The sequence below is a fragment of the Hipposideros armiger genome, unplaced genomic scaffold (assembly GCF_001890085.2).
Source record: "Hipposideros armiger isolate ML-2016 unplaced genomic scaffold, ASM189008v1 scaffold_854, whole genome shotgun sequence".
Classification (NCBI taxonomy): Eukaryota; Metazoa; Chordata; class Mammalia; order Chiroptera; family Hipposideridae; genus Hipposideros; species Hipposideros armiger.
In genome coordinates this window covers 481338-506901 of record NW_017732204.1, presented here as the reverse complement: position 1 = coordinate 506901, position 25564 = coordinate 481338, and the positions used below count along the sequence as shown (strand labels likewise).

General features: G+C 37.5%; 1 protein-coding gene across 1 annotated transcript in view; it reads left to right on the top strand.

The window, feature by feature from the left end:
- EXOC2 (exocyst complex component 2) overlaps positions 1–25564 on the top strand; it is a 285694-nt gene that overhangs the window by 128447 nt on the left and 131683 nt on the right. Inside the window, 2 exon segments of the mRNA XM_019629429.1 lie at positions 11163–11288; positions 17641–17765. Of these exon segments, the coding sequence (XP_019484974.1) occupies positions 11163–11288; positions 17641–17765 (251 nt within the window).

Genomic DNA, 25564 nt, shown 5'->3' with positions numbered 1-25564 from the left:
AGGGGATACAAAGGTAGGAAAAAAAACAACCAGAAATAAAAATTAACGTTTTAAAAAGTCACCTTGAAAGCTTAAATACTAATGGAAGAGTTTAATTTTCTTCCCTGATGGAACCGTTAGCCATGTTGCTTCTGTTCCTCTATATTTGAAGTAGCCCTGTGTGCTGAATTTTGCACACAGGAAAATTTTACTGGTTTATAAGAAATGTCATTTGTCCCTTAAAATTCCTTTGAAACAGATCCAAAATTAGACCAAATCTTCAGGTTTCTTGCCAGGAAAAGCCTTTGGTTACCCCCCTACTGACATTCTCAAGCATGACTTTTAAAGGTAGCCTTCAAAGGTGTTTTTTTCTTTGTTCTGAAAATGAGTTTAACTCTTAAAATATATGTTGGCTATACTTAATAATTTTAGGGAAAGGTGTCAGCCTGCTCACAGAATAATTATTCCTTTCAGATACGTACTTAATTAGGACTTCTTAAAAGGCCATATTAGAATAGAGGCACATTAGGGGACATTTAGAATAGGAGCAATAGTTTAAGTGATCAAGAGAGTCTTTAGACTAGTTACGCAGCCGAAGGAAATCCATTTATATGTGGCTCAAGTTCTCTTTGAAAACTTAGATGTGACGTGTCACACCTGAAGTTTTATTCTGAATCATCACAGTATGGATCAATTATAGAAGAAAAATAATAACATTTTAGAGGCTGTGCTAAATATTTACTCTTGCAATTTCAAACGTGTAGATTGTTAATTACTTGCAGAAATAAAAATATGCGTTTATTTAATAATCTTGAGCTGTAAAAAGGCTATATGTATTTTCAACTCAAAAGCTCATAAAATACAATCAAATCATATTTTAGTTATATTTTACAATTTATGTGTAATTTTGTGAATTTATACAATACAACTAAACTTTATTTTTTCATATTTCTTAACTTTTATGTACATAACTTATAATTTGTTTTTAATTAGTGGGTTAATAAATATAATTCTGGTATTTCCATAACGCAGGGTTTGGTAGACTTCTTGTACACTAGATTCCATTTCAGCCTCTGTTAGAAAACCAGCAGTAGAGTCATCGAATTTTCTATGGGACTATAAAATATTTCCATGGTTAAAAAGACAGTTAAAATGTGTTGTTATACACATATTAACTACTTTAGTAAAATTATAATTTTTCTTTTAAAGTTGTTACAATGAGGTACCTTAGGAAGATGTTTTTATAGTTTATTTTCTGAGATTGAAAAATAGTTTCTCTTCTGAATGTTTATCATAATAGCATGAGCCCAGAATAATAGAAATTGATTTAAAAAAAAAAAAAAAGGAAAGGCACAACTGCAGCAAGTACCAATAGGAAATCGTCATTTTTTTACCTTCTTCATCACTTAAGTCCCTTTTGATGTAGGTTAAGCAACTCCAGCTTTATCTGCACACTTATTCTTTTGCATGTTATGATTACAAAGTATATTTTAAATTGGCTTTAGAAGATGAAATGCTCCTAAATGCTTTTACTGGGATTTTATTAATTTGCCAAGATTTATAAGCTATAAAGTATATATATGAGGCATGATCAAACAATATGGTGAATGTTTAAGTTAAAAAAATTATTACAGTAAAAGACACATTGCCATTAGTCTCCCTCAAAATACTCCCCCTCACTTCGACCACACTTATCCCATCGTTCTTGCCACTTTCTGAAGCAGTTCTGGATGTCCTCTTTGGTGAGTGTCTTTACTTTGTCCTCTGTCATGATAACGCTCTGTGTCACACATTGCTTTCTGGTACTGCAATTTCTGTCAAATAAAAACATTAGATGTTTTTATTTAAAATAAGGTGGATGTCCTCATCCACCTTATTTACCAGATCTGGCACCCTGCGACTTCTAGCTCTTCCCCAAAGTCAAAATGACCATGAAAGGTAACCGTTTTGAATCGATTCAGGACATTGAGGCAGCCAGGACATCACAACTCAAGACTCAAGAAAGAGGACTTCCAGAACTGCTTCAGAAAGTGGAAAGAACGATGGGATAAGTGTGTTCAAAGTGAGGGGGGAGTATTTTGAGGGGGATTAATGGCAATGTGTCTTTTAATGTAATACATATATATTTTTTTTAATTTAAATATTCACTGTATTTTGTAATCACACCTCGTATAGAAGAAAAGTAGATTCAGGAGACAGAAGTGGAAGAAAAGATACCAGTTTATGAATGCAATGCAAAAAATCTTCTCTCCAGCAAAATGGTGTCTGATTTTCTTTTCCCTTTTTTTCCGAAAGAAAAAAACTCCCAGGTATTCAGTGTGCCCTGAATTAGATTTACAGTTAATTATATATCATTAGAATTTCTAATGCACACTATCAGAAATTGTCACTGCTGTTTGTAAATAGTATAAGTTTATATAAACAGTTTTAATCACCTGAATGCAGATCAGCAGGTTTTTACATAGTGATTATAGATTTGTTTTTAAATTTAATTTGAAAAGACAAATTTTACTTCCAAATTAAAATTAAGACTTGTAATTAACACTGGCAATTTACGCATTTTTGTTTTAAGTCAGTAACCTACGAGTTGAGAATTTGATTTACGTTTTGAATAGCATGGAGTTCATTTGTAGATCCTGTAAAATAACAGCTGTTGAATATCATAGGAAAGAGTTGGATTAAGTTCTTTTTACTTGTTTCTTCTATTTTATACTAGATTCTATTCACCTCACAATGAATGATCTATCTTTGTTAGACCAGACAGGCCAACACAGCTTATGTTAAAAGGACCTTTTCAATTTGTTATCCTAGCAGCTGGTTCTTTTCTACTGTCTTGGCTTGCTGTATATCTGGAAGAAGACTTCTTGCAGCTGGGAGCCATTTCATGTCTAAACACCATGTTCCCTATCCTTAAGAGAAAAAAATGTTGACAATGAATGTCAGGCACACATGGGATGCTAGCATTAACTAGTAATTTAAAATATTCACCATTACAAATATTTTAATTGTGTGTTCTATCATTTTTATAATAATTCTATTACTTTTTGTTCTAAACATGTTTTCTCTACTTAAATATTGGGTTGTTGGAGAAGTCATGATGCATTTTTGCAACGAAAAACATAGAAAAAATATGTCATGACTTCTCCAACAACCCAATATATATATATATATATATATATATGTATATATGTATGTATATAATTGCAAGAAAAGTATAGTACTTTAACAAAAACATAAATAATTTTTTTACAGCTATTCTCCTATCCAGCGTATTACACATATATGGTTCTTGCATATATAGCCATTGTTAGCTTCTTCAAAGTTCACACCTGCCTTTTTACTTTTTAAATAATTTTTGTTTTTTCAACTATTGTTTTGAATGATGTTAAAATACATATCAGAATTGTTGCCTGGAACCTGTTAAGGACGATTCTGACACCCTAAAAAGTGAAGCGAGGTATCTTAAATGTCCCATTTCATTTAATTTAGATTAAGTGATCTCCTTTAAATTGAGGAAATGCTCCTGTAGGAACTTTAAATATATGGAGAAGCATAAGATCAAAACGAACATTTTTATCTGTTGACACAAGCCTTACTCCTGAGGAATTTGTAATTCTGCCTTGATACAGCTGCCCCTGCCCCCCAGCTTTGGCAGTGAAATTCTTCTGTGTGTTGTGCTTGAAAGGAATCTCGTCCTGCCTGTGTCTGTGGAGGCTCCTGGCCCCACGTATTTGGTCAACAAGCAACAGTGGGTGGTCGTGCTGTGCAGGGGACAAGGGCCCGCTGTGCTCAGAAAAATGTGTTCCGAGGTGTTTAAGGGCACTGCGGAAGTCAGCTGCCCTTTTGAGAGTTGGGGCTGTAGATCGGGGTTACCCATACTGCAGCAGGCTGTGAGAAAACTGCTGCAAGAGGCTCGAAGGATGAGAAAATACAGTGAACTTATTCACCTGGCTCCACATTGCAGGCTTCCTTGAAGAAAGGTCCCTTCTGCCCTTTATGTTATGTAGAGTCTGTTAAGCAAATATTGACTACTGTTTGCATTTAAAATAGGGAAAACGTGCATATCTTGAGTTGAAAGGATTTGACTGATACGTGATGAGGTTTCCTGGAAGTCTTATGGAATACTATGTATGATGAGCATTTTCTATGACGTCTTCTTCAAGTCATTATTAGCTTTTTGTAGGAATTAGTTTTAATGTAAGCCCTTAACTTTTTGAGCTTTGCAGATCTTTCCAGATCTTTCCAGATCTATAGGTTAGCATAAAACTGAAGACTTTTTATCTAGTAGGAATCACACTTGTTGGGAAAAAATAGCAAATGTTTCAATTTGCTAATAGCTAAAATTGTGAAAGATTGATAGTTTATTTTCTCTTAGAAAAGAAAACATTTTAATTTTGTTTTATTTCTACCCTTCATCTTTTATTCTTTTAGTGAAGTGACTAGGATTGTTTTATTGATGTTGTGAAGAAAATAATTTCACAACTTTTGAAAACAAATTTTATTTTCTCATATTAGAACAAAATTTCTGTTGTTTACATTATATTCCAAAAATTATTTTCCTAACTTTATGTTTGTTTATAATTCCTTAAATTACTCCTGTATATGCACAATTAGATAAAGAGTTCCTTTGAGAATGCTGGTAGCATGTTATAAATAAAAGGTTTAGTCAACTGGAGAATTAAAATATTGACTCTTGATTGTCAGTAATTAAGAAGCTTAGTCTTGTTTTTAAAAAAATTTTAAGTGTTTGAAAGAGTTTTTCTTCCAAGATGCTTCTTTCAAGCATCTGTAGATAAGATTTGTATTTTTTCTTTGATATATTGGTAGAATTGTGACTCAGACTCCAGTGTGTGGAATTTAGAAGATATAGCTACACCGGAAAAATCTTCAGTTCTAGAATTTTGTTTGTATCATTTTTCCTACAGATATTAAATTGATGGTTTCTCATGCTATTTAGTGTGTTCCCCTTTGCAATTTTGTCTCCAGAGTTATCTTTACCCTGTAGTGTTTCCTGTCAGAAAGCTTTGACAGATTACAGTCAAGTAATTTGGTCTTTTAAACACTTATTTTTTGAGTGTGTTTATTACTTACTCTGCTTAGTATCTTTAAAATATCCAGCTGTAAGAACCATAGTAAAAAATATTATGAAATTCTGATGAGGTTTTCACTGTTGGTTTTTTTTGTAGCCTTTAATATTTTCTTCATTTGCTTTCCCTTTAAGGATTAATTTTCACATTTGCTCTCTGTGTAGAGGTAGACTTTTTTATACATTTAGATAACACCACTAATCAGTATCCTAAATTAGGAATAGTGAGCAGAATAAGCATATTTTCTATTTTGTTCTCAGTGGTGATTTAAAGTTTCAGATTTAAATTTCATACACTAGACTCAGAATTTTACAGCTAAAAAAGACTTTAATAGCATAGTTTCAAGCCTGCTTTTTAGAGGTGATAAAGCATAGGCCTATTATGACTCCTTAAACTAGTTGCCGAACCCCATACCAACTGCATAGCCTTGAGAACCTTGGGTAGAATTAAAACCCTGCCACGATTTCAAATGTAGGGAATGAGTTGTTAGTATTAGTACAAGTGAAGGCAGAAAGGCTATAATCTATTTGATAAAAGGCTTTAAAATTTTTCCATTTAGAAAAAATCGTAGGAACAGTTCATTTCTAGAGAAAATTTATAGTAAAAAAAAAACATGACTTTTCATAACTCATGTTAATGCAGCATTAAGTTTGAAAAAGACAAAGTCAAATGCAATTTTACAGAAACTTCAGTCTCTGTCACCTGCAGAATGCCCCATTGCAAGCCAACATTCTAATGAAAACACTGAAGTGTGTATACACACCTGAATGCTATCCTCAGCTGAATGTGAAGGGGCAGTAATTTAGGTTTTCTGGAAAATATACTAAGTAATATACTTTTCAGTTGCATATGATCTGCACATAAGTCAGGGCATGATATTATAGAACTTTATAATTATTCTCATGTGTAACCATATGTTTTGTATAATGTATATATTTCTCTTAAACACATCAAGAGATACTGCTTTCATATTGTGAGATAAAACAAGAGAAAATAAACTGATTTCTTGTAAGGTATTTTAAAACCTTTTGCTGATTTCGTCACAGAAATTGTTTTTTTCATTTCTTTGGTTCTTTTTAGTAATGCTTTGTTATCAAAACCACTTCATATTTGTAATAATTTTGTGGGATAGAAATATCAAATCATGTAATTTAAATTTAAAAGGAGTCTCAGAAGCCTTGTGTGTGTGTGTGTGTGTGTGTGTGTGTGTCTCCGACACACATGAGATCAGACAGTTAAGTCGCAAATTTTTTGCAGTGATGTTGCTAACTGTTTTTGATATCAGAGGGATTATTCATTATGAATTTGTGCAGACTAGACAGTTAACCGAATTTATTATTTGGAAGTGCTAAAGAGGCTGAGTGAAAAAGTTATATGACCTGAACTTTTTCCCAATAATTCATGGCTCTTACATCATGACAATGCACCAGCTCACATGGCACTGTCTGTGAGGAGGTTTTTAGCCAGTAAAAAAATAACTGTATTGGAACACCCTCCCTACTCACCTGATCTGGCCCCCCAATGACTTCTTTCTTTACCTGAAGATAAAGGCATTATTGAAAGGAAGATATTTTTATGACATTCGGGACATCGAGGGTAATGCGATGACAGCTCTGATGGCCATTCCAGATGAAGAGTTCCAAAACTGCTTTGAAGGGTGGACTAGGTGCTGGCATCTTGCATAACTTCCCAAGGGGAGTACTTCGAATGTGACCTTAGTGATATTCAGCCATGAGGTATGTAGCACTTTTTTTAGGATGAGTTCGCGAACTTAATTGTCAGACCTCGTGTGTGTGTGTGTGTGTACACATGTGTACACATATTACATATATGTATAAATATGTAATACACATACTTGATAGTAAATAATTTCTGACAACAGATTTAAAATGTTTTCATTCATTTTCCTTTTGAAGGATTAATCTTCCTAATTCCCTGTAAGATAACTCATCATCAGACCCCCCCCTTTTTTTTTTTTTTGACAGAAAAAAGGAGCAAAATGGTAGGGAGAGAAGCACTTCTGAGCTGATGCCCACTGTCTAGCTTTCCAGCTCGGGCATCTGTGTGCAGTGCTGAAGCGCCATCTACTGGTCACTGAGTGAAAATGCCTCTTGCAGATTTGTTCCAGGTGCTGGGTGTGGTCCTGAGGTGTGTCCTGCTTCAGTTCCTGCTTCTGCGTGCGTGCGCAGGCACGCACGCGTGCACACACACGCACGCGTGCGCGCGCGCGCGCACACACACGCGCGCGAGGTCTGACAATTAAGTTCGCGAACTTATCCTAGATAAGTGCTACATACCTCATTGCTGAATATCACTGCAGTCACTTTCGAAGTACTCCCCTTGGGAAGCTATGCAAGATGCCAGCACCTAGTCCACCCTTCAAAGCAATTTTGGAACTCTTCACCTGGAATGGTCCATCAGAGCTGTCATCGTATTACCTTCAATATCCCAAATGTCATAAAAATATCTTCCTTTCAATATTTCCTTTATCTTCAGGTAAAGAAGTCATTGGGGGCCAGATCAGGTGAGTAGGGAGGGTGTTCCAATACAGTTATTTTTTTTACTGGCTAAAAACCTCCTCACAGACAGTGCCATGTGAGTTGGTGCATTGTCATTACTAAGTCAGAGATTAGGTCATGTTGAACTTTCTTTTCTTGATACGGAAAATGATGCTATGGTTCCTCATAGAAGAAAAGCATATTCTTAGTACAGTTTCTTTTATTAAAGGGAAGGAGGCCGGCTGAGTGGATCAGTTGGTTAAGGGCTCGCTCAAGAGTGTGAGCTCTGAGCAACAGCAGTTTGATGCCCGGCCTGAGCTGAGCTGCTGCTGAGCTGCCAACAGGTGGCAGGATGGCCCAGCTAAATAAATAAATCATAAATAAATAAATAAATAAATAAAAGGAAAGATAAATCCATCTTTAACAGTTTCAAAATTTAAGATTTACTTAAACTACATAAGTGACTTAATCTTAAAGCACTTAAAGGCACCAGTTATAAGGAAACTTTTTTCTGAGGATTTACTTAAACAGCGGTAATGGTACTTTTTGTAGGAATGCTATACAATGTATTTTTAGAAAACTAGGAAGTCTTTTCCTTTCTAGACAAAAATTTATAGTCCTGAAACCTTCAAGAGTAGCATGTAACATTTTAAATTAAAGCAGTCTCTTCTTCCACCTTTTCATGTACATTTTATACAAATTACACATTTTTATATAAGTATTTATGTGACACAAAGTTCGAGCCCCTTTGATACTTACTTTTAAGGTATGTCAGAAAATTGACATTTTATATTAATTTCTTTAATTCTGCAGTTAATAGCAGTACCAACTGCATAAACTTTAAAGAAAATGTCATAAACATTAAAGCTCCACACATGACTTCCTTTTTAATGTAGGAAAAAAAATCAATTATAAAAAGTATTATTCATTAGTTGTATTTTCTTACTGTATCACATATTTATTTTCTTAAAATATTAAACAAGTCTTCTTATCTTAGATATTATGTTTTCCAAAGTAGAAATGTATGTAAATAAAGCATTTAGCACAGGAGTTGAAACACAGTAAGTCTTCAATTAAATTCTGTTTCACTAAAAAAAAAAAAAAAAGTGTTTGAAATATTTAATTTACTTCTATAAAACCCACCCAGTAGAATTTGTGAGGTTACAAGGAACTATCTCATATTGTATCATCTTAAGTAGCTCATGGTAGGACAAGTCATGAAACAGGCTCTCCCTAGCACTTTTTACTATATTTTATTTACTTATTGCTTTGTTTCGTGCCTCCACCGCCAGAATTTACAAAAACACCTTGAGAACAGGGCCTTATCCTTTATTCATCACCTCATCCCCAGGGCCTGTACAGCTTCTGGCACGTGGAGGCCCTCAGTAAATACTGTTCAGTGTTATTGAATAGCGAACATTACCAGTAGCATAAAATTATTATTTTATAAATGTGTTTTATCTTTTGCACCTGAAAACAAATCTATAAGCTTTTAAAATTCTATTAACTTATAAAATAAGGAATAGAGTTTATTGAATAATAATATATTGAAGGAGTTATTTGCAGAAGGTCAAATGACTATGGACAGAGACATAATATTTAATCCTTATCCCTAAGAAGATAGTATTCTGATTGGGAGCTAGGCGGTGCTTCATGAAGTAGCTATAATTCAAGTTGCATTTTTAAAGATGAGAGTATAAGTGGGTAGAAAGGAGCAATAAGTAGGGCCTTTCAGACAGAGAGGGTAAGAAATGAGGCAGGGAAATGTGAGGTACATTTTCATAGGGAGGATATTTAGTTGCCCTGTGCCTGGTGAATGTTCTGGAAGTGTTTACTGAATTCATCTTGTTTTGAAGATGTGTGTAGATGCTCAGCTCCAGAGCTCAGAGTTGAGGTGGTAGGCACCTACCTTTGCCTACTGATGAGGCAAATTTTACCACTTAAAACGAATGTCTTATTAACTCACTCATTTAGCTACATGGGATTCCACTCCTAATAAATAGCTCTTGATATCCATTTTAGAAAAAAATGTTTCCTGGTTCTTAGGATAATTTCGGTTGGAATTCTGAGGGTTTTCTGGAAGACTTCTGAGAAGAGAATCAAGAAAGCATTATTTCAGTGATGTTAATCCAGGACAATAGAGAGCATTTCTTGACAATAGTGACATGTTAGGCTTCTGGAATATTAACAGTGTGAGGTGAAAAGGATCCAAATTAGTTGGCTGGCATTGGGGATAGAAATAAAGAAGCCAATCCCACATCCCAAAGAAAGAAAGAAGTGGGATTTGGGGGTTAAATTTTAAGGGAGAAGTCAAAAGATTTATGCTGTAACTCTGCTCCATTAAAACTCAAACAACTCAACAACAAAAAAACAAGCACCCCAATTAAATGGGCAGAGGACCTGAAAAGACATTTCTCCAAAGAGGAAATACAAATGGCCAGTAGACATGAAAGAATGCTCAACATCAGTAATCATCAGAGAAATGCAAATAAAAACCACAATGAGATATCATCTCACACCAGTTAGAATGGCTATCATCAACAAGACAAATCATAAGTGTTGGAGAGGCTGTGGAAAAAAGGAAACCCTCATACACTATTGGTGGGAATGCAGTTTGGTGCAGCCGCTATGGAAGGCAGTGTGGAGATTCCTCAAAAAATTAAGATTAGAATGACCATATGACCCAGCAGTCCTCTCTTGGGTATCTACCCAAAAAATCTGAAAACATTTATCTGTAAAGATATATGTGCTCCGATGTTCATTGCAGCCTTATTTACGGTGGCCAAGACATGGAAACAACCAACGTGTCCTTCAATAGATGATTGGATAGAGAAGTTGTGATATATACACACAATGGAATACTATTGTGCCTTAAGAAAAAATGAAATAGTGCCATTTCCAACAATATGCATGGATCTTGAGATTATAATGTTATGTAAAATAAGTCAGGAAAACTCAAGAACCGTATGATTTCACTTACATGTGGTTTATAAAACTGAAAACAAAGGAACAAGACAAACAAATGAAGAAACAAAAACTCATACATACAAGACAATAGTTTAGTGGTTACCAGAGGATAGAGGGGGAGAGGGGTGGTAGATGAGGGTAAAAGGGATCAAATATAAGGTGATAGAAAGAGAACTAACTGGGTGGTGAACACACAATGTGATATGTAGATGATGTGTTTCAAAATTGTACACAAACCTATGTAACTTTATTAACCATTGTCACCCCAGTAAACTTTAATTAAAAAAAAAAATAGAACTCCTTTTCAAGTGCCAAGTTGTTATTCAAAAAGAGATTTCTCTACTGGTTTTTATGTTTCTAGAATGCCTCCCTCCCCTGTTTTGCTGAACATTCATTCTAAAATGATACATAAGTTTCACTCCACAGTTTGTTACATCACTATACTAAGCCAAATCTGTCATGGAGGGTTTACTTTTAAAAGCTATTTAGAGAAAATATTTTTGATTTTACTTAGTAAATGCTTTATTTAAAAGAATGGAACAGTTGAGCAAGAAGTAACTCAGGGAAGCAGTCCATTAGGAAAACTAAGTATGAATCTGTAGAACCTACGGGAATGTCACCTCTCTTCCAGGTCCTCCAGGCCTTCACAGTCCCATGCTGGATCTGGACAGCGATGTACGTCCCTCAGTTCTGGGTCATCTTAGTCAGACAGCTTCACTGAAAAGGGGCAGCAGCTTTCAGTCTGGTCGAGATGACAGTAAGTATAGCTCTCCACCCCCACTTTGTCTTTTAAATTTGTACTCATGTAATTTCAAACATTTTTCTTGAAAAATTCCATAATTGTGTTACTACTGCTAAATATTACCAACCGTCATCTCTTCTACTTATTAGGTAACTACCCAACAATTAAATTTAAATAATTAATGTGCATTTTACATTGTATATTAAATAAATGTCATTTGATTTTTTAATAAGTCAGGCACAGGTCAGTGCTTAATCAACATATTTAAAGTCTAGTTTTATTGTTTTATGGTTTAATTTTTTAAAATATGCCACAGAAAAAAAATTCTTTGAGAACATCTTTAAGATAAAACTTGCAACAAAAGTAATTTCTGTAGTGAGTACAGAGAAAGACTCCTTTTCAGTGAATTTTAAAATTTGGTTTGGAAAGGAATCATTGTTAATCAGAAATTAATTGCTCGTCTTTTGTCATGCGATAAAGCATCTCAAATTTTAACTATGTTACGTTTCTTAACTTTATAAAGTTGGTGTTTACCTATTGTTTATTTACCTGTATGAGGTATAAAATATATTGGTTATAATGCATTCGTGTGCCAGCTAGGTGCTGTTAGTCACTGGTTATTTATAACCTCAATAATAAAAACAAGAGATCCAAATACAGTATTAGAAAAACTTTATATTTCAAATACCTCTACAGTTTATATTGAAGTATTTTGTGTTATTCTTACAAGTATTGGAATAGGGAATTCTTTAAGGTTTCATTAGTAAATACAAATGAATGTCCATGATAAGAACACCTTAAAATTAGGTGATTCATTTGTACTAAATGAAGCGTTTCCATAACTATGGATATTCCTTCATCTCGCCCTGTTCCCATTCTCCACCTGGCCAAAGAACACTTGTATAAACAATGAAAGGACAGAAACTGTTGGCTCCCGCATTCTTCGGTACAGTGTAGCCCTCCCTCTAAGTATGTAATCCCAGGCCTGATCCTGGAGTGCAGCCCACCAGGGTTTTTAAGAAATCCTTCCATCCTTTCTTTAGCAGGATATTACATCAGGTCTAAAAGCCCTCCACCTCACTCCTTCCCAGTTAATCCACTACCACCAGTTGACATGCTAACAAGCTTAAATAAATTCAAATTTATACTTGAGGCTGACTTGAAGGAATTATATCACCTTGAACAGTTCAGAGTTATCCTGCCTAGGATATGTCAAGCTTCTTGGATCTATTTTATCAAATTCTGGAAATTGTCATCAAATTTGAAAAAATTTTGGCCATAATTTTCTCAAATATTTTCTGTTCTGCTTCCTTTTCTGGGACTCCATTTATGTGTATGTTAGGCCAGTAGATTATCCCATAGATCACTCAGGCTCTGTCTCCTGCCCCTCAGTTTTTTTACTCTGTGCTCCATTATAGAGTCAGTTGCTACTCCTTTAACTTTTCTGGTCTTTTATCTGCAGTGTCTAACCTAAAATTTTCAGACGCTGTATTTTTCATCTCTAGAAGTTCCATTTGGTTCTTTTAACTATATTCCCTTTTTCTAATTATTTTCATGTTTTTCTTTAAATATTTGAACGTTGCCCATATTGGTTAATTCTGTCATCTCAGTCATTTCTGGATCTGTTACTATTGACTAATTTATCTCCAGGTTTCTAGTTATGGTTCACATGGCTAATTTTTTTTTAAAGATTTTTATTGGGGAATTGGGGGATGGGGACAGCACTGGGGAATTGGGGAAGGGGAACAGACAAGTTGCTGTCTTTTGTTCTTTAGTCTAGTTGTGGAGGACATTGCTTCATTGGCCCAAGTTGGCACCATCATTGCGCTCTTCCCGGGCGAGGCAGATCAGTCGCCGGCTTCTGGACGGCCGCTCACTGCGGCTGCTGGCTGCTCACGCTGGCTGCTGGCTGCACACGGCAGCCCATGGCAACCCACTGCAGCAGGGGCTGCAGCCAGCACAGTCGCCGGCGACTCACGGCAGCCCAGCTCCAGGTTGAGCTGTTGTTCAGCATCTTAGCTGTGGAGGGCAGTGTCACTGGCCCTCATATGTGGGATCCGAACCAGGGCCCTCTGGCGTCCCCAGCCAGCTCTTAACCATCGCGCCACTTGGCCGGCCCTGGCTAATTTTTATTGTTTCCCAGACACTGTGAATATCCAGTGTTGAGTGCCTGGGTTTTGTTGCCTTGCTTTCAAGAGTAGTAGACTTCATTCTATCAGTTACTTACATACAAGTTTGATCCATTCTAGGCCTGTTGTTAAGTTCGCTAGAGTAGGTAAGAGTTGCCTTCCTTCCGGGGTACTTCAGCCCTACTACTGAGGCATGATTTCTTGGGTCTCTACCGAATGGCTTAGGCACTTGATGAGAATTGTTCCCTCAGGCTGTTGAGAACTAGAACACCCTCCTGCCTGTGTGATCTCTGGGAGTCATCAAGCATACACTACTAATGCATAACGGCTCTCAGTAAAAACTTACAAAGACTCATGCGATTTTTGGAGCTCATCTTCTGTGTAGCTCTCCCTCTTCTAGCATTCTTTCCTGCATTTTCCAGTCACCTCTACCTCCTTGAAACTCATCTTTCCAACTCAGAAAGGCCACTGAGCTTTGTTGAGGTTCATCCTCCTTTGCCTCAGTCATCTAGAAATTCTCTGCAGGCAGAAAGCCAGGGCAGTTGTGGACCCCAGCATTTCCCTTTCCTATTATTCAGTGTCTGGAAACAGTATATATATATACATATCTTTCCAGTTTTCTGATTCTTTATTACTGGAGGTTGCATCCAATTCTTGTTACTCCAGCATAGCTAGAGGTGGAAGTAAAATAATTCAAGTTTATTTTCCCTAAAATTATTACTTCAAATTGGAACATTATGAAAGATTGCTTACAGTTAAGGGTAGGTATGAATAAAGTTGAGGAAGCTCATTCTTGACTTTGTGATCAAAGCAAAATTTATGAGCCTACAAACTTTTAATTTCTATTGAAAATATTGAACATTCCTACCATGTCCCCTAATTCTTTTCATCAGTCTTAGGAAATAACTCTTGAAGTTATTCTGTCAGTGATATAGCATGTGGGGATTAACTAGGACATGTGTGATTCAGTAAGAAAAGAAAATCCAAAATCATTTTTCAGTTACAATGATCAGAACTTGGATGAAGTAGACTTAGAAGGAATGCAGGCACGGATTCGCACTACATACATACATACATAATAGGTATAAAAAAATCTGCTAATAATGAAAAGAGCTAATGAAACACAAGACTGAAAATTATTCTCTGTCACTAGGCTGGAGTAACCCATGTGTTTTCCAAGAATCTGGATGGTCGAGTGCCATCCAGCATCTCCAGCTCAGTATGTGATCACCTGACAATACTATTTAGTGGGTAGCTGTATTAATACTCCAGACTGTGGTGAACTTAGACAAAATAATTTACCGATTAACCTGCCGTAAAGAGATTCAGCTGAAGGAATCTTTTTTGAAATCTTTTAGAATTAGTTTATGTTTTTACTTCCAATTCTCCAAATACTTCTCCTATCATGAAGTCATTTCAGTTAGACTATTTACTAAGTGATGGATTTAACAAGAGAGAAGCTGAGTTTACTTTCTGTTCCCTTATTTTGTGGTTTTCAAAAATAATTTTTGGTTTGGTGAAGGCAATGTTCCCTATTTTTCTCTGGGGTGGAGGCGTTATCTGTGACAGACTGATCCTTGAGACCATCCTCTGTGTCTGTACAGTACCTGGGTGTGGAGTCAGCCAGGCCGACAACACACAGAGCTTGTCCAGCCTCAGCGTCAGTGGGAACTTGGGTCATCTTAGATTGCTCCCACTCTAATTCCCCAGTAAACAAGCCCTGGAAAGAACAGATGAGATAAGGATACCACATGAGTTCCTCAAATAGGGCTATACAAAATAATGGTCACTAGATGCATGGTGAAGCTCAGATCTTTTGAAGCATTAACTTTGGGGAAGAAACCATATAAGCGTCTACTTGCAGCATAGGCAGACCTTGGAGTACAGCCCCAGAGTTAGTAGTAGATAGTGGACGTTCAGTACGTATTAGCTGAATGAACAAGTCCAACTTTACAGCATGCCCCTACATGAAGAACTGGCCTTCCCCGTATACTACAGCTGAGCTTAATGTTCTCCCCACAACTCATGGCATAGACGGAGGGCTAGTGAGCCCCATAAATAAGGAGGCTCTATAGGCCACAGAAAGGGAGCCTGCACGGCTCTTAAGCATATTAATAGGGACTCAACCTCACTCATAATAAAAATTAAAAAGGTGTAATGCTACAGTGAGATACTAGTTTGGCCAAAATCCCCAGTGTTTATTGTTTGGGGTTTTGTGTATTCTGTTTGTTCACTGGTGAGGTTATAAGGAAGCTGCAACTTCCATGTGTAGATAATCCCTGTAGAGATCAATTTAATAATACATATAAAAATCACAACTCCATACATTCTTGGACCCAGCAATTCTTGTTCTGAGAATTTCTTTATATGGGTACAGATGGTCCCTGACTTAATGTTGTTTCAACTTAATGATTTTTCAACTTCACCATGGTATGAGAGCAAAACGCATTCAGTAGAAACTGTACTTCCAATTTTGAATTGTGATTTTTTTTCCCCTGGGCTTATGCCATGTGGTATGTCTTGTGCTGCTGGGCAGCAGCAAAAGTGACCACAGCCCCAGCCAGCTTGGCGTCAGGGTCAGCAGCTCATGCTCCAGTGTGCCCTGTGCTGGTGTTCTCAGGTATTGGCTTCTGGGCACGTAAGGCGGGGTAGGCTAAGCAATGGTATTTGGCAGGTTAGGTGCAGTAAATGTATTTGCAACTTACAGTATGTACACCCTCCAGTGGGTTTACTGGGATGGGACGTGTCGCAGGTCTAGGACATGGGCGTGCACGTACGCTGAAACGATGAGGGCCGCCTTATTGGTGCAAGTATTAATGTTAACTGCAAAAGACGGGAAACGGTCTTGTCCCTCAGAAGGGGACTTATTAAATTATGGTATTTCCAAAACACGAAACACTATGTGCCTGGGGGGAGCAAACGAGGAAGCATTTATGTATGAATATGGAAGAACTCCAAGATTCATTGTGAAATGAAAAAAAATCTTAAGTGTCAAAAGAGTGTGTTTTAGTATGCTTTCATTTGTGGAAGAGAACATTTGGGTGGGGGCAGAATACATATTTTGTTTGCTGTGTATATAAAAGACATCTAAGGAAGAATCACAAGAAACTAACAATAGGGGTTTCTTATGGCTGGTGTTGCAAACTGGGCAGTCGGGGATGAAGGTCGGAGGTGGACTTTGCTCTGTATACCTTTTCAGTTCTCTAGTCTAACCATATATTGTCTATTTAGAAAATTATTAAACATATTAAAATAAATCTATCCTCCCCCACTAGAATAACAGCAGTAACATTAACAACAAAACTTTTTGCCTAGGAGTATTTTGAAAGGAATCTGATAGTTGGTGAAGGAATTAATGAAAGTCTTCTCCTGAAGTGTCTGTGAATGGAATTTGGCAGCTGACCACAGACTTGCTCCTCAGTCTGGCTGGAGACTGGCAGTGGGGTCTCTGCCCTGCTCCTGCTGGGGGCTCTGAAGCAGAGCCACAGGGCCAGGAGGCAGGGCGTACAGGGCTGAGGAGGCGAGCGGAAGGTGGGAGAGCAATGAGTGCTCACTGAATTACTACCTTTGTTTTCTTCCCACAGGCTTACTCTTTCCATAAGAAATCTGTAAGACCTTGTTTCCCACTTACTGCAATAACTGCATTAAATTATATGTAACCCAAGAGGCTCCAATATTTTTATTTTTCTTAAATTCCTTTGTTATGGGAGGAGTTATTCATTACATGATTGGGCTTGAATATGTTCCTTTGTGGTAATGTGATTTCTTATTAAATTTTCACCACAAAGGGTGTATAGTGGCATTTCTAACAGGTTGATATTAGCCTTAAATTCAGTTACTGGATGTGAGGCAGCCCCGACTTTCCTTACTTTGCTGTGTGAAGGCATAACTTTTTGGAGAGAAATACAACATCCTGAAGACAACAGGGTTGAAAAGCCAGAGCACCTCCCTCCGTGAAGCCCTCTCTGCTTCTGCTTCTGTGCCCTCCTGACCTGCCTGCCCCTCTCCTGCCTGCCATGCCCCTCTGAGAAAAGCAGAGCCTCTGGTGAGAGTGTATTCTCTTCTGGCAGGCGTTGGTAGTGAGATGTGGAAAAGGAAATACCGGCCTTTCGGCAAATTAAAGCTCTGCAGCCAGAATGGGACACGTTTCTAGGCAGAGGAGCAGCAATATATTGAAACAGATTTTTATTCTTGATTCAAAAGTATATTCATGGTATTTTATTCTTTCCCCCGCTTAGCATGGAGATACAAAACTCCCCACCAGGTGGCATTTGTTGAAAAATTGACCAAGCTTGTTTTAAGTCAGCTGCCTAACTTCTGGAAACTCTGGATTTCATATGTTAATGGAAGCCTTTTCAGTGAGGTATGTATACAAATTTGACTACATATGTAACTAACTCATTGTGCATTTCTAGTCTTAAAAATTTTAGATTCTGAAGTGACTTTTTTAAAACCTTAGAGGCCCAGCATCTATAACTATTGCCAGATATTTTAAGATTAGTTAAAAGTGCTATAAAAGCCTTACACTAATAGCTATATGACCTTGAACAAGCTAATTTCCTGAGACTCAGCTTCCTCAACTGTGAAAAGAAAATAGTAAGGGCATTTATCTCAAAAGGTGATTATGAGGATTAAATAAGATAGTTAAAGAAAAATAAAAACTTGAAATATTTTCACAGATTCTGAAGTGAGTATAGGCCAAATTACAGATGAAAGTATTGTGCAGTAGACTATAAACAAGTCATAAAACAAGGATAAAGTGTTCACTGCTTGCACACGGGCCCTAAACTCATATAATTATGGAATTTCCTAGATGGAAAGAATTGAAAGATTTTGTTATCTAGCCCTCTGTGATCAGCCTTTTCTGTTTTCACAGGTCACACATTTACTTAGTGTCTTAATCATAACATAATTGGTGGCATTTAATTATGAACCTAAAGTAGTGACTCTGACTTACATGTGTAGCCTGTGGAACTTAGACTCATCCTTCTGTAGTCTCCCTTCGAGTGCCCCATGGCAAGCTCATGTCCTGGAATGCCTCAAGCTGCCAGGGACGTGCCACTTGTGACACGGAGGAGGCAGCTCTGGTTTCTTTTCTCCACAGAGAACTCTTCACAGCCCTGAGAGAGCTGTAACGGTAGGGGTCTTCCTGAGGATACAGGCTACAGCCTGCTTGTTTTACACTTGCTGACACAGAAAGTAGATGTGGAAAAGGGTTAAACAGTCTGCTTTTTTGTACCAAGGCACACCTTTGAGGTTCAAGACCCCTCTTCCTTGGCAGAATGTGGTTGGTTTCTTGGTACTCCAGGGGTCCATCCGTCTCATTTGACTGTGGACATACATTTATGCTGTGCTTGAAGAAACAGTTGTTCTCTGGAGTTTTTTGGTTTTTCCATTATATATTTAATTCTTACTTGTCCACTATCTCTTTTAAATCTGGGAGATCCCTAGATCTTTGTTAATATGAATGGTTAGTTATCTAAACCAGAAAATTTACTTAATGTATGAAAAACAAAAAAAAACGATAATGCATGGAAAACTTCCTTAGTGCAGAAGAACCAGTCTCTTAAGCCTGAGTTATCACTGTATTTTTTTCTTCCTTTAGTTTCAGCAGTGTATCAGTTATATACTTTATAAATGAACATTTAAATATTATAGCAATAAATAAAGTATGTCACAACTTTCTTATGTCCTTTTTTGCATCAATTGTTTATACAGAAGCTCTGCTGAAAAAGTTCACTATACAGAGATCAGTCTTCCATAAAATCAGTGTAGTTTGATTGGTTGACCTTCATAAATGCTAAGGTGCTTATTTCTGGCTGAGGAAGAAATGGTCTAATTGCAGTTTTTCAGGTGTCCTGAAAAAGTTTCCTCAGTGTTCTTCTTTCAAACATTTCCCCATCAGTTCACGTTTTTATTCATCTCAGCTGGATGAGAGTTGTGTGCTGGGAACAGGTTTGGTTTTCTTGCTGTGTCCCGCATTGGGGGATGGCTACATACTTGTTGTGTCATAGGTGCTTCTTACCTGCTCCATCTCTAAATCACACGGGGAAAGGTCGAGGTTTCCATATCAGTAGTGTTCATGTTTTTTGGACAGTAGTGTTCATATTTTTTTCTTACAGAACACTGGTGTCCTATTTAGAAACACCCAGTATTTATCCCTTATGCTCTGTGACTTGAAATACGGGATTGATTAACTACTAGAATAGTATTAAATAATGTCAAAATGGATCAACTCATTTAAAGAATCATTCCCTTAGGAAATGGATTTTAAACCTAGTTATTTGTTTCTAGCCAAGTGTTTTTTTTTTCCTTCCAATTAGATTGGTTCCTATAGGAGGCCCACCACACGTGGGCAATAGTTGCCTTATCGTGAGTCTTCTTAGAGTTTGTAAAATCCTAAGAGTTTCCAATCTGAGATATTTTGGTGAAAAGGAAATACATTTTTGTTCCTTATAGGTTTGTATACCTAGTTGTGGTATAAATGTAAATAAAATGTTTGGTTATAGATGAAAAATAGATGGGCTACTTCTGAATTCATGAGCAACATTAGTACTGAAAAAAATAGTTTTAATTAGTTGTACTGAGTTGGATATGCCTATGGTGTTTCTACCTATTTATATTTATAGACTTTCTTAAAAGTTTATAGTAATAATTACTAATTAAATATAATTTGCTCTACAGATTTGGGCATGTTTTAAAACTTTACCCTCTTTTGAAAAGCTAGAAAGACAACAAAGGGCAAAAATGAATGGAGGAGTCAGGAAAGTGCACCCACCATGTCAGTCTGTGAATGAGAGCTAGAAGCTTAATTAAATTAATATTGGGAAGAATTATGGGCTTTTGAGAGTTGGTATTTTATCTCATGTAAGAAAGCTCTAATATTTTAACAATTTACTTGAAATTTCTTATTTTTCTTGTTATAGAACTATTTTTGTTTTATTAAGAGTCCATCCGTTAAAGATTTAGATGGGGTTTCCAACAGTTTAAAAAATAGTTCTTCAAACCAATCAAGCCCATGTGAAATAACATATGTGAATCAAAACAGTGAAATCTAGCCGTTGGTCTCACCACAAAGTAGTTTTGGTCTGTGTGTGCAAGAAAGAGTTAAGGTTGTTAGTTAACGAAATGGTTAATAGTAGGTTAAGATCTCACCTTTAGATATATTTTTAATATAGTATATTTTGGGGTAAAAACTTTAAAGCATCCAAATAATTTTTAAATATTAGGAATCTGCATTTTAAAAAGTTGTATAACTCATAGTATATAAATTAAAATGCACTTTTATGTTCCAAAATTAGATTAAAAAAAAGAGCAAACCTTACATGATTCAGTATATTGGAGGTATTCAATTCTTCATCAGATTAAAACAAGTAGCTGTTTTTAAATTAACAATTGCGAGAGTTATGCCTTACAATGAATTCCCCTAACCCCTCCACTGTTCTTTTCTTTTTTTGAAGGGTTTTATTTCTTTAAAGATCTTTATAAAAAATATAGCTAACATACAACATTATATTAATTTTAGGTGTACACCATAGTTACTCAACATTTATAAACTTTAATATGTGATCACCATGATAAGTCCAGCCAACCACCTGACATCATTACCACGCTATCACAATATTATTCACTATATATCCCACGCTGTACATTACATCCCCATGACTTATTTGTTTTATACCTGGAAATTTGGACCATTTATTCCCCTTCACCTCTCCCCCCCTTTTTTAAATTTTCAATAACTGATGACATTCAGTATTATTGTGTATTAGTTTCAGGTATACAGCATAGTGGTTAGACATTTATATAATTTAGGAATTGATGCCTCTGACTAGTCTAGTACCTACCTGGCACCATACATAGTTATTACCATAATACCATAATACATGGTTATTACCATAGTTATATTCTCTGTGCTTTACTTTACATCCTCATGACTAATTTTATGTAACTACCAATTTGTACTTCTTAATCCGTTCACCTTTTCCACCTTGCCCCCTCCCATCTATCACCCCAATAAATCTGGTACCCATCTGATGCCATATATTGTTATTACAATATTATTGACTATATTCCGTATGCTATACCCTACATCCCCATGATTACTGTGTAACAACCAATTTGTACTTCTTAATCCCTTCCCCTTTTTCACCCACCCGCAAACCCCCTCCCATCTCCCACTCCACTTTTCATATATTTGGAGATAGGTCCTTGAAGTTTACATAATAATTCTGTTCAGTAGATGTCATCATGATTCATTAGCACCTGTTTGGTGGGAAAAATTAGCCGGAATTTTGATATGTTTTTTAATGGTTTGTCACTTTTTTTTTTTTTTTTGAAAATATATCACAGACAAAGGACTATGAACTAATCTTCCCACGGAACAAGCCCTCTGCGTAAAACGTTCAGTATTAGGTGCTGTGGCAGATCAAGTAGAAAAGACACCATCTGACAATTGAGATACTTTTTATACTGGCATGACCCTTCATTGAAATAAATTACCCCTTTCTTTCTGAATCCCATCCTTTCCCCCACAGCACACTGACTAACCCTGTATTAGTCAGGGTTAAGGAAAACAGAACCAATAGGATGTTTGTTCTGTTTCCAATCTATATGTTAAACGAACGAGATGATCAAAAGGAATTGGCTCCCATGATTATGGAGGTTAACAAGTCCCAAGAGCTGTAGTCAGCAAGCTGGAGACTCAGAAAGCCCACCGTGGGGTTCCAGTCTGGAGGGCCGCAGGCTCGAGACCCAGAAGTACCATGGTTTCAGTTCCAGTCTGAAGGCTGGAAAGGACCCGTGTTGCAGCTCATGCAGTCCAGCATTAGGAACTCCCCCTTCGAGAAGGGTCGGCCTTTTTGTTCTAGTCAGGCGTCTCACTGATTGGATGGGACCACCCACACTGAGGAGGACAGACGGCTTCCTTCAGGTGTTCATCTTATCCAGAAACACCAAAACACATGCAGAGTAATGTTTAACCAAATTTCTGGGCACCCCATGGCCCAGTCAGGTTGACACATAGAATTGATCATCACAAAGTCCCTACCATAGATTTCCCAGTGCAGGATGCCTGTTCTGTGCCTCTGACATCACAGCGGGTGCCGGGCTTCACAGCAACACCTGTATTCCACACTACAGCAGTTCTCCCACCCCCAACATTCACACAGTCCTCAAATCTCTACTCATTCCTTTTACTGACATCTTAAATCTCCAGGAGAAGCACTGAGTCTGTGGAACTTTTCAGGAGCACGTCACAGGGTTATGCCCACAGACCCACATGTGGGGACTCAGGATTTCAAGTTTTTTAAAGAAGGCCTTTAGACTAACCTGCCCTGTCTCCCCAAAAATAAGACCTAGCTGGAAAATAAACCGTAGCATGATTTTAGGTGCCAAAATATGGCACTTTGGCATACTGAATATTTTAAGCTGAAGGAGTTTGTGGAAAAGGCACCCGTCTCCCTGAAACAGATCATAAAACCCTTGTGTGAGGGGTGCTTGCCCTCCATATCCTGGAAGAATCATGCTACTGCTGCTTCTCCGGCTAGGTCTTATTTTCGGGGAAACACGATAGTAATGTTCAGGGCCCTCATGCTTTCTGATACATATTGCAGGAGGTTCTGAAGAACCCTGGCCCTTGGTTATCCTGATTCAGCAAATAGCTGTGAATGCCCTGAATAGCCTCTGTGCCCAGGTATTGACACATGCACGCACGTACACACATGTGTGTACACACATAACACACACACAGAACTTTTAAAATACATCCATACAATATAAGTGAACTAGTGACCATGATAAACATGACCTCTCCCCTCCTGGAGAGGTAGAACTGAATAAATTTTCTAAAAAATACCCCAAATTTTGACCAGAGCTATAAAAGAGACAGAGTCCCAAGATAAAGAATGTCAGTAGTGGGATGGAGGTCAGAGAAGGTCTCTAAGTGGACCCTGAGAAGGAAGCAGCCACACAAAGGATTGGGGAGGGATTCACTAGGCAGAGAAGCATCCACGTACAGAACCAAGGAAAGGAGCCTGGCACATGTGAGAAACGAAGTCGCAGCATCTGGACTCCACTAAGCAGTGGGTGAGAGTATTGGGAGAAGCAAGAGACTAGACCAGAGGAGCAAGCAGGTGCCATCACACACCATGGTAAGGAGCTTGTACTCTAAGTGCTCCGGGAACCCATGGAAGGACTCTGAGTGGTGGGGTCACCTGACCAGATTTTCGGTTTTAAAAAACCACTCCACTTGCCTGTTCAAGAATGAGTTGGCGGGAACGAAAGTCAAAGTCTGGAAGCTTTTAAGGCTGTCCAGGCAGGAAGCGGTGGTGGGATTAAGGTTTTGTCAGCAGAGGTGAAGAGAAAATGATAGATTTCATTTGTGCTTTGGAAGTAGTGTTTGACCCGACTTACTGAGATCACATGAGGATGGTGAGGACAGGAATTCAGACACAGCTCTGAGATGGGATCCCAAGTGAGTAGATATGCCGTTTTCAAAATCAGAAAGACTTGAGGAAGATCATGCTTGGAGGAAAAGACCAGTTTTTCATTTGTAGTGTGTTCGATTTGACATTTCCATGAGTTGTTCAAAAAGAAACATCAAGTAGGCAGTCTGAAATTGAAATCTGGACCTCAGGAAAGATTTGGGCTGGGTATATAATTTTGGAAGAGTGATATTGTGATTTATAATACGAAAAAATCAAGTTGGCCCTCCCATTTCTGGCATACAGCTCCTAAAACACTTGGAATCTCCTAACTGAGGAGAGGTAATATTTTGTTGTGTTAATGAGGTGGCTTAGGTCCCCACTTGAGGATGAAGGACTGGTTGCCAGAAGAACCATCCATGTGATTAGAAGGTTGGAACTTGCAGTCCCACCCCCTAATTTCTGGGGAGGGGAGGGAGGTTTGAGGTTAAATCAATCACCAGTGACCAATGATTTAATCAGCCATGCCTATGTAATGAAGCTTCCATACTAATCCAAAAGGAAGGGTTCAGAGAGCTTCTGGGTTTGTGAACACGTGGAGATTCTGGGAGAGTGGTGCACTCAGAGGGGCACGGAAGCTCCTCATTGTCTCTACATGCCTTGCCTCGTGCATCTCTTCCATCTGGCTGCTGCTGAGGTATATCCTTTTATTTTATTTTATTTATTTATTGTATTAGTTTCAGAGGTACAACACAGTGCAATAGTTATACTTTTTACCCCTCAAAGTGACAACCCCTCTCCCCCAATCCGCTGCCCCACTCCCCGCCACACCCCATATCATACATATCTATTACAATTCCATTGACTGCACTCCCACACTATACTCCACATGCTGTGACTATACATATATTCAATTATAGATGACATACAATATTATACAACATCATCTTCAGGTGTACAGTGCAGTGATCAAGCCTCTACCCCATCCATGAAGTGGTCTCCTTGACAAGACATGTGACTATCTGACACCCTATAAAATATTTACAACATTATTAATTATATACTGTCTTTCATATCCCTGTGGCAATATTGTAGTTACCTATTTATGCTATCTAATCCCTTCCCCTTCTCCCTCATCCCCACCCCTCTCCCAACTAGCAACCATCAGTTATTCCTCTAAATCTCTGAGACTATTTCTGTTTACTTTGCTCGTTCATTCAATTTTTAAGATTCCACATATAAGTGAGATCATATGGTATTTGTCTTTCTCTGACTGACTTATTTCACTTAATACTCTCTAGGTCCATCCATATCATTGCAAATGGTACGATTTCATTCTTCTTTATAGCAGAGTAATACTCTATTGTATAAATGTACCACAGTTTCTTAATCCAGTCGTCTACCAATGGGCATTTCAGTTGTTTCCAAGTCTCGGCTATTGTAAATAGCGCTGCGATAAACATATGGGTGAATATATTCTTTCGAATTAGGGTCTTGGGTTTCTCTGAATAGATACCCAAGAGTGGAATAGCTGGGTCATACGGTAGTTCCATTTCCAGTTTTTTGAGATATTTCCATACTGACTTCCAGTGGCTGCACCAGTCTGCAGTCCCACCAACAGTGCACCAGGGTTCCCTTTTCTCCACAGCCTCACCAGCACTTGTTGTTTGTTGATTTATTGATGATAGCCATTCTGACCGGAGTGAAGTGGTATCTCATTGTGGTTTTTATTTGCATT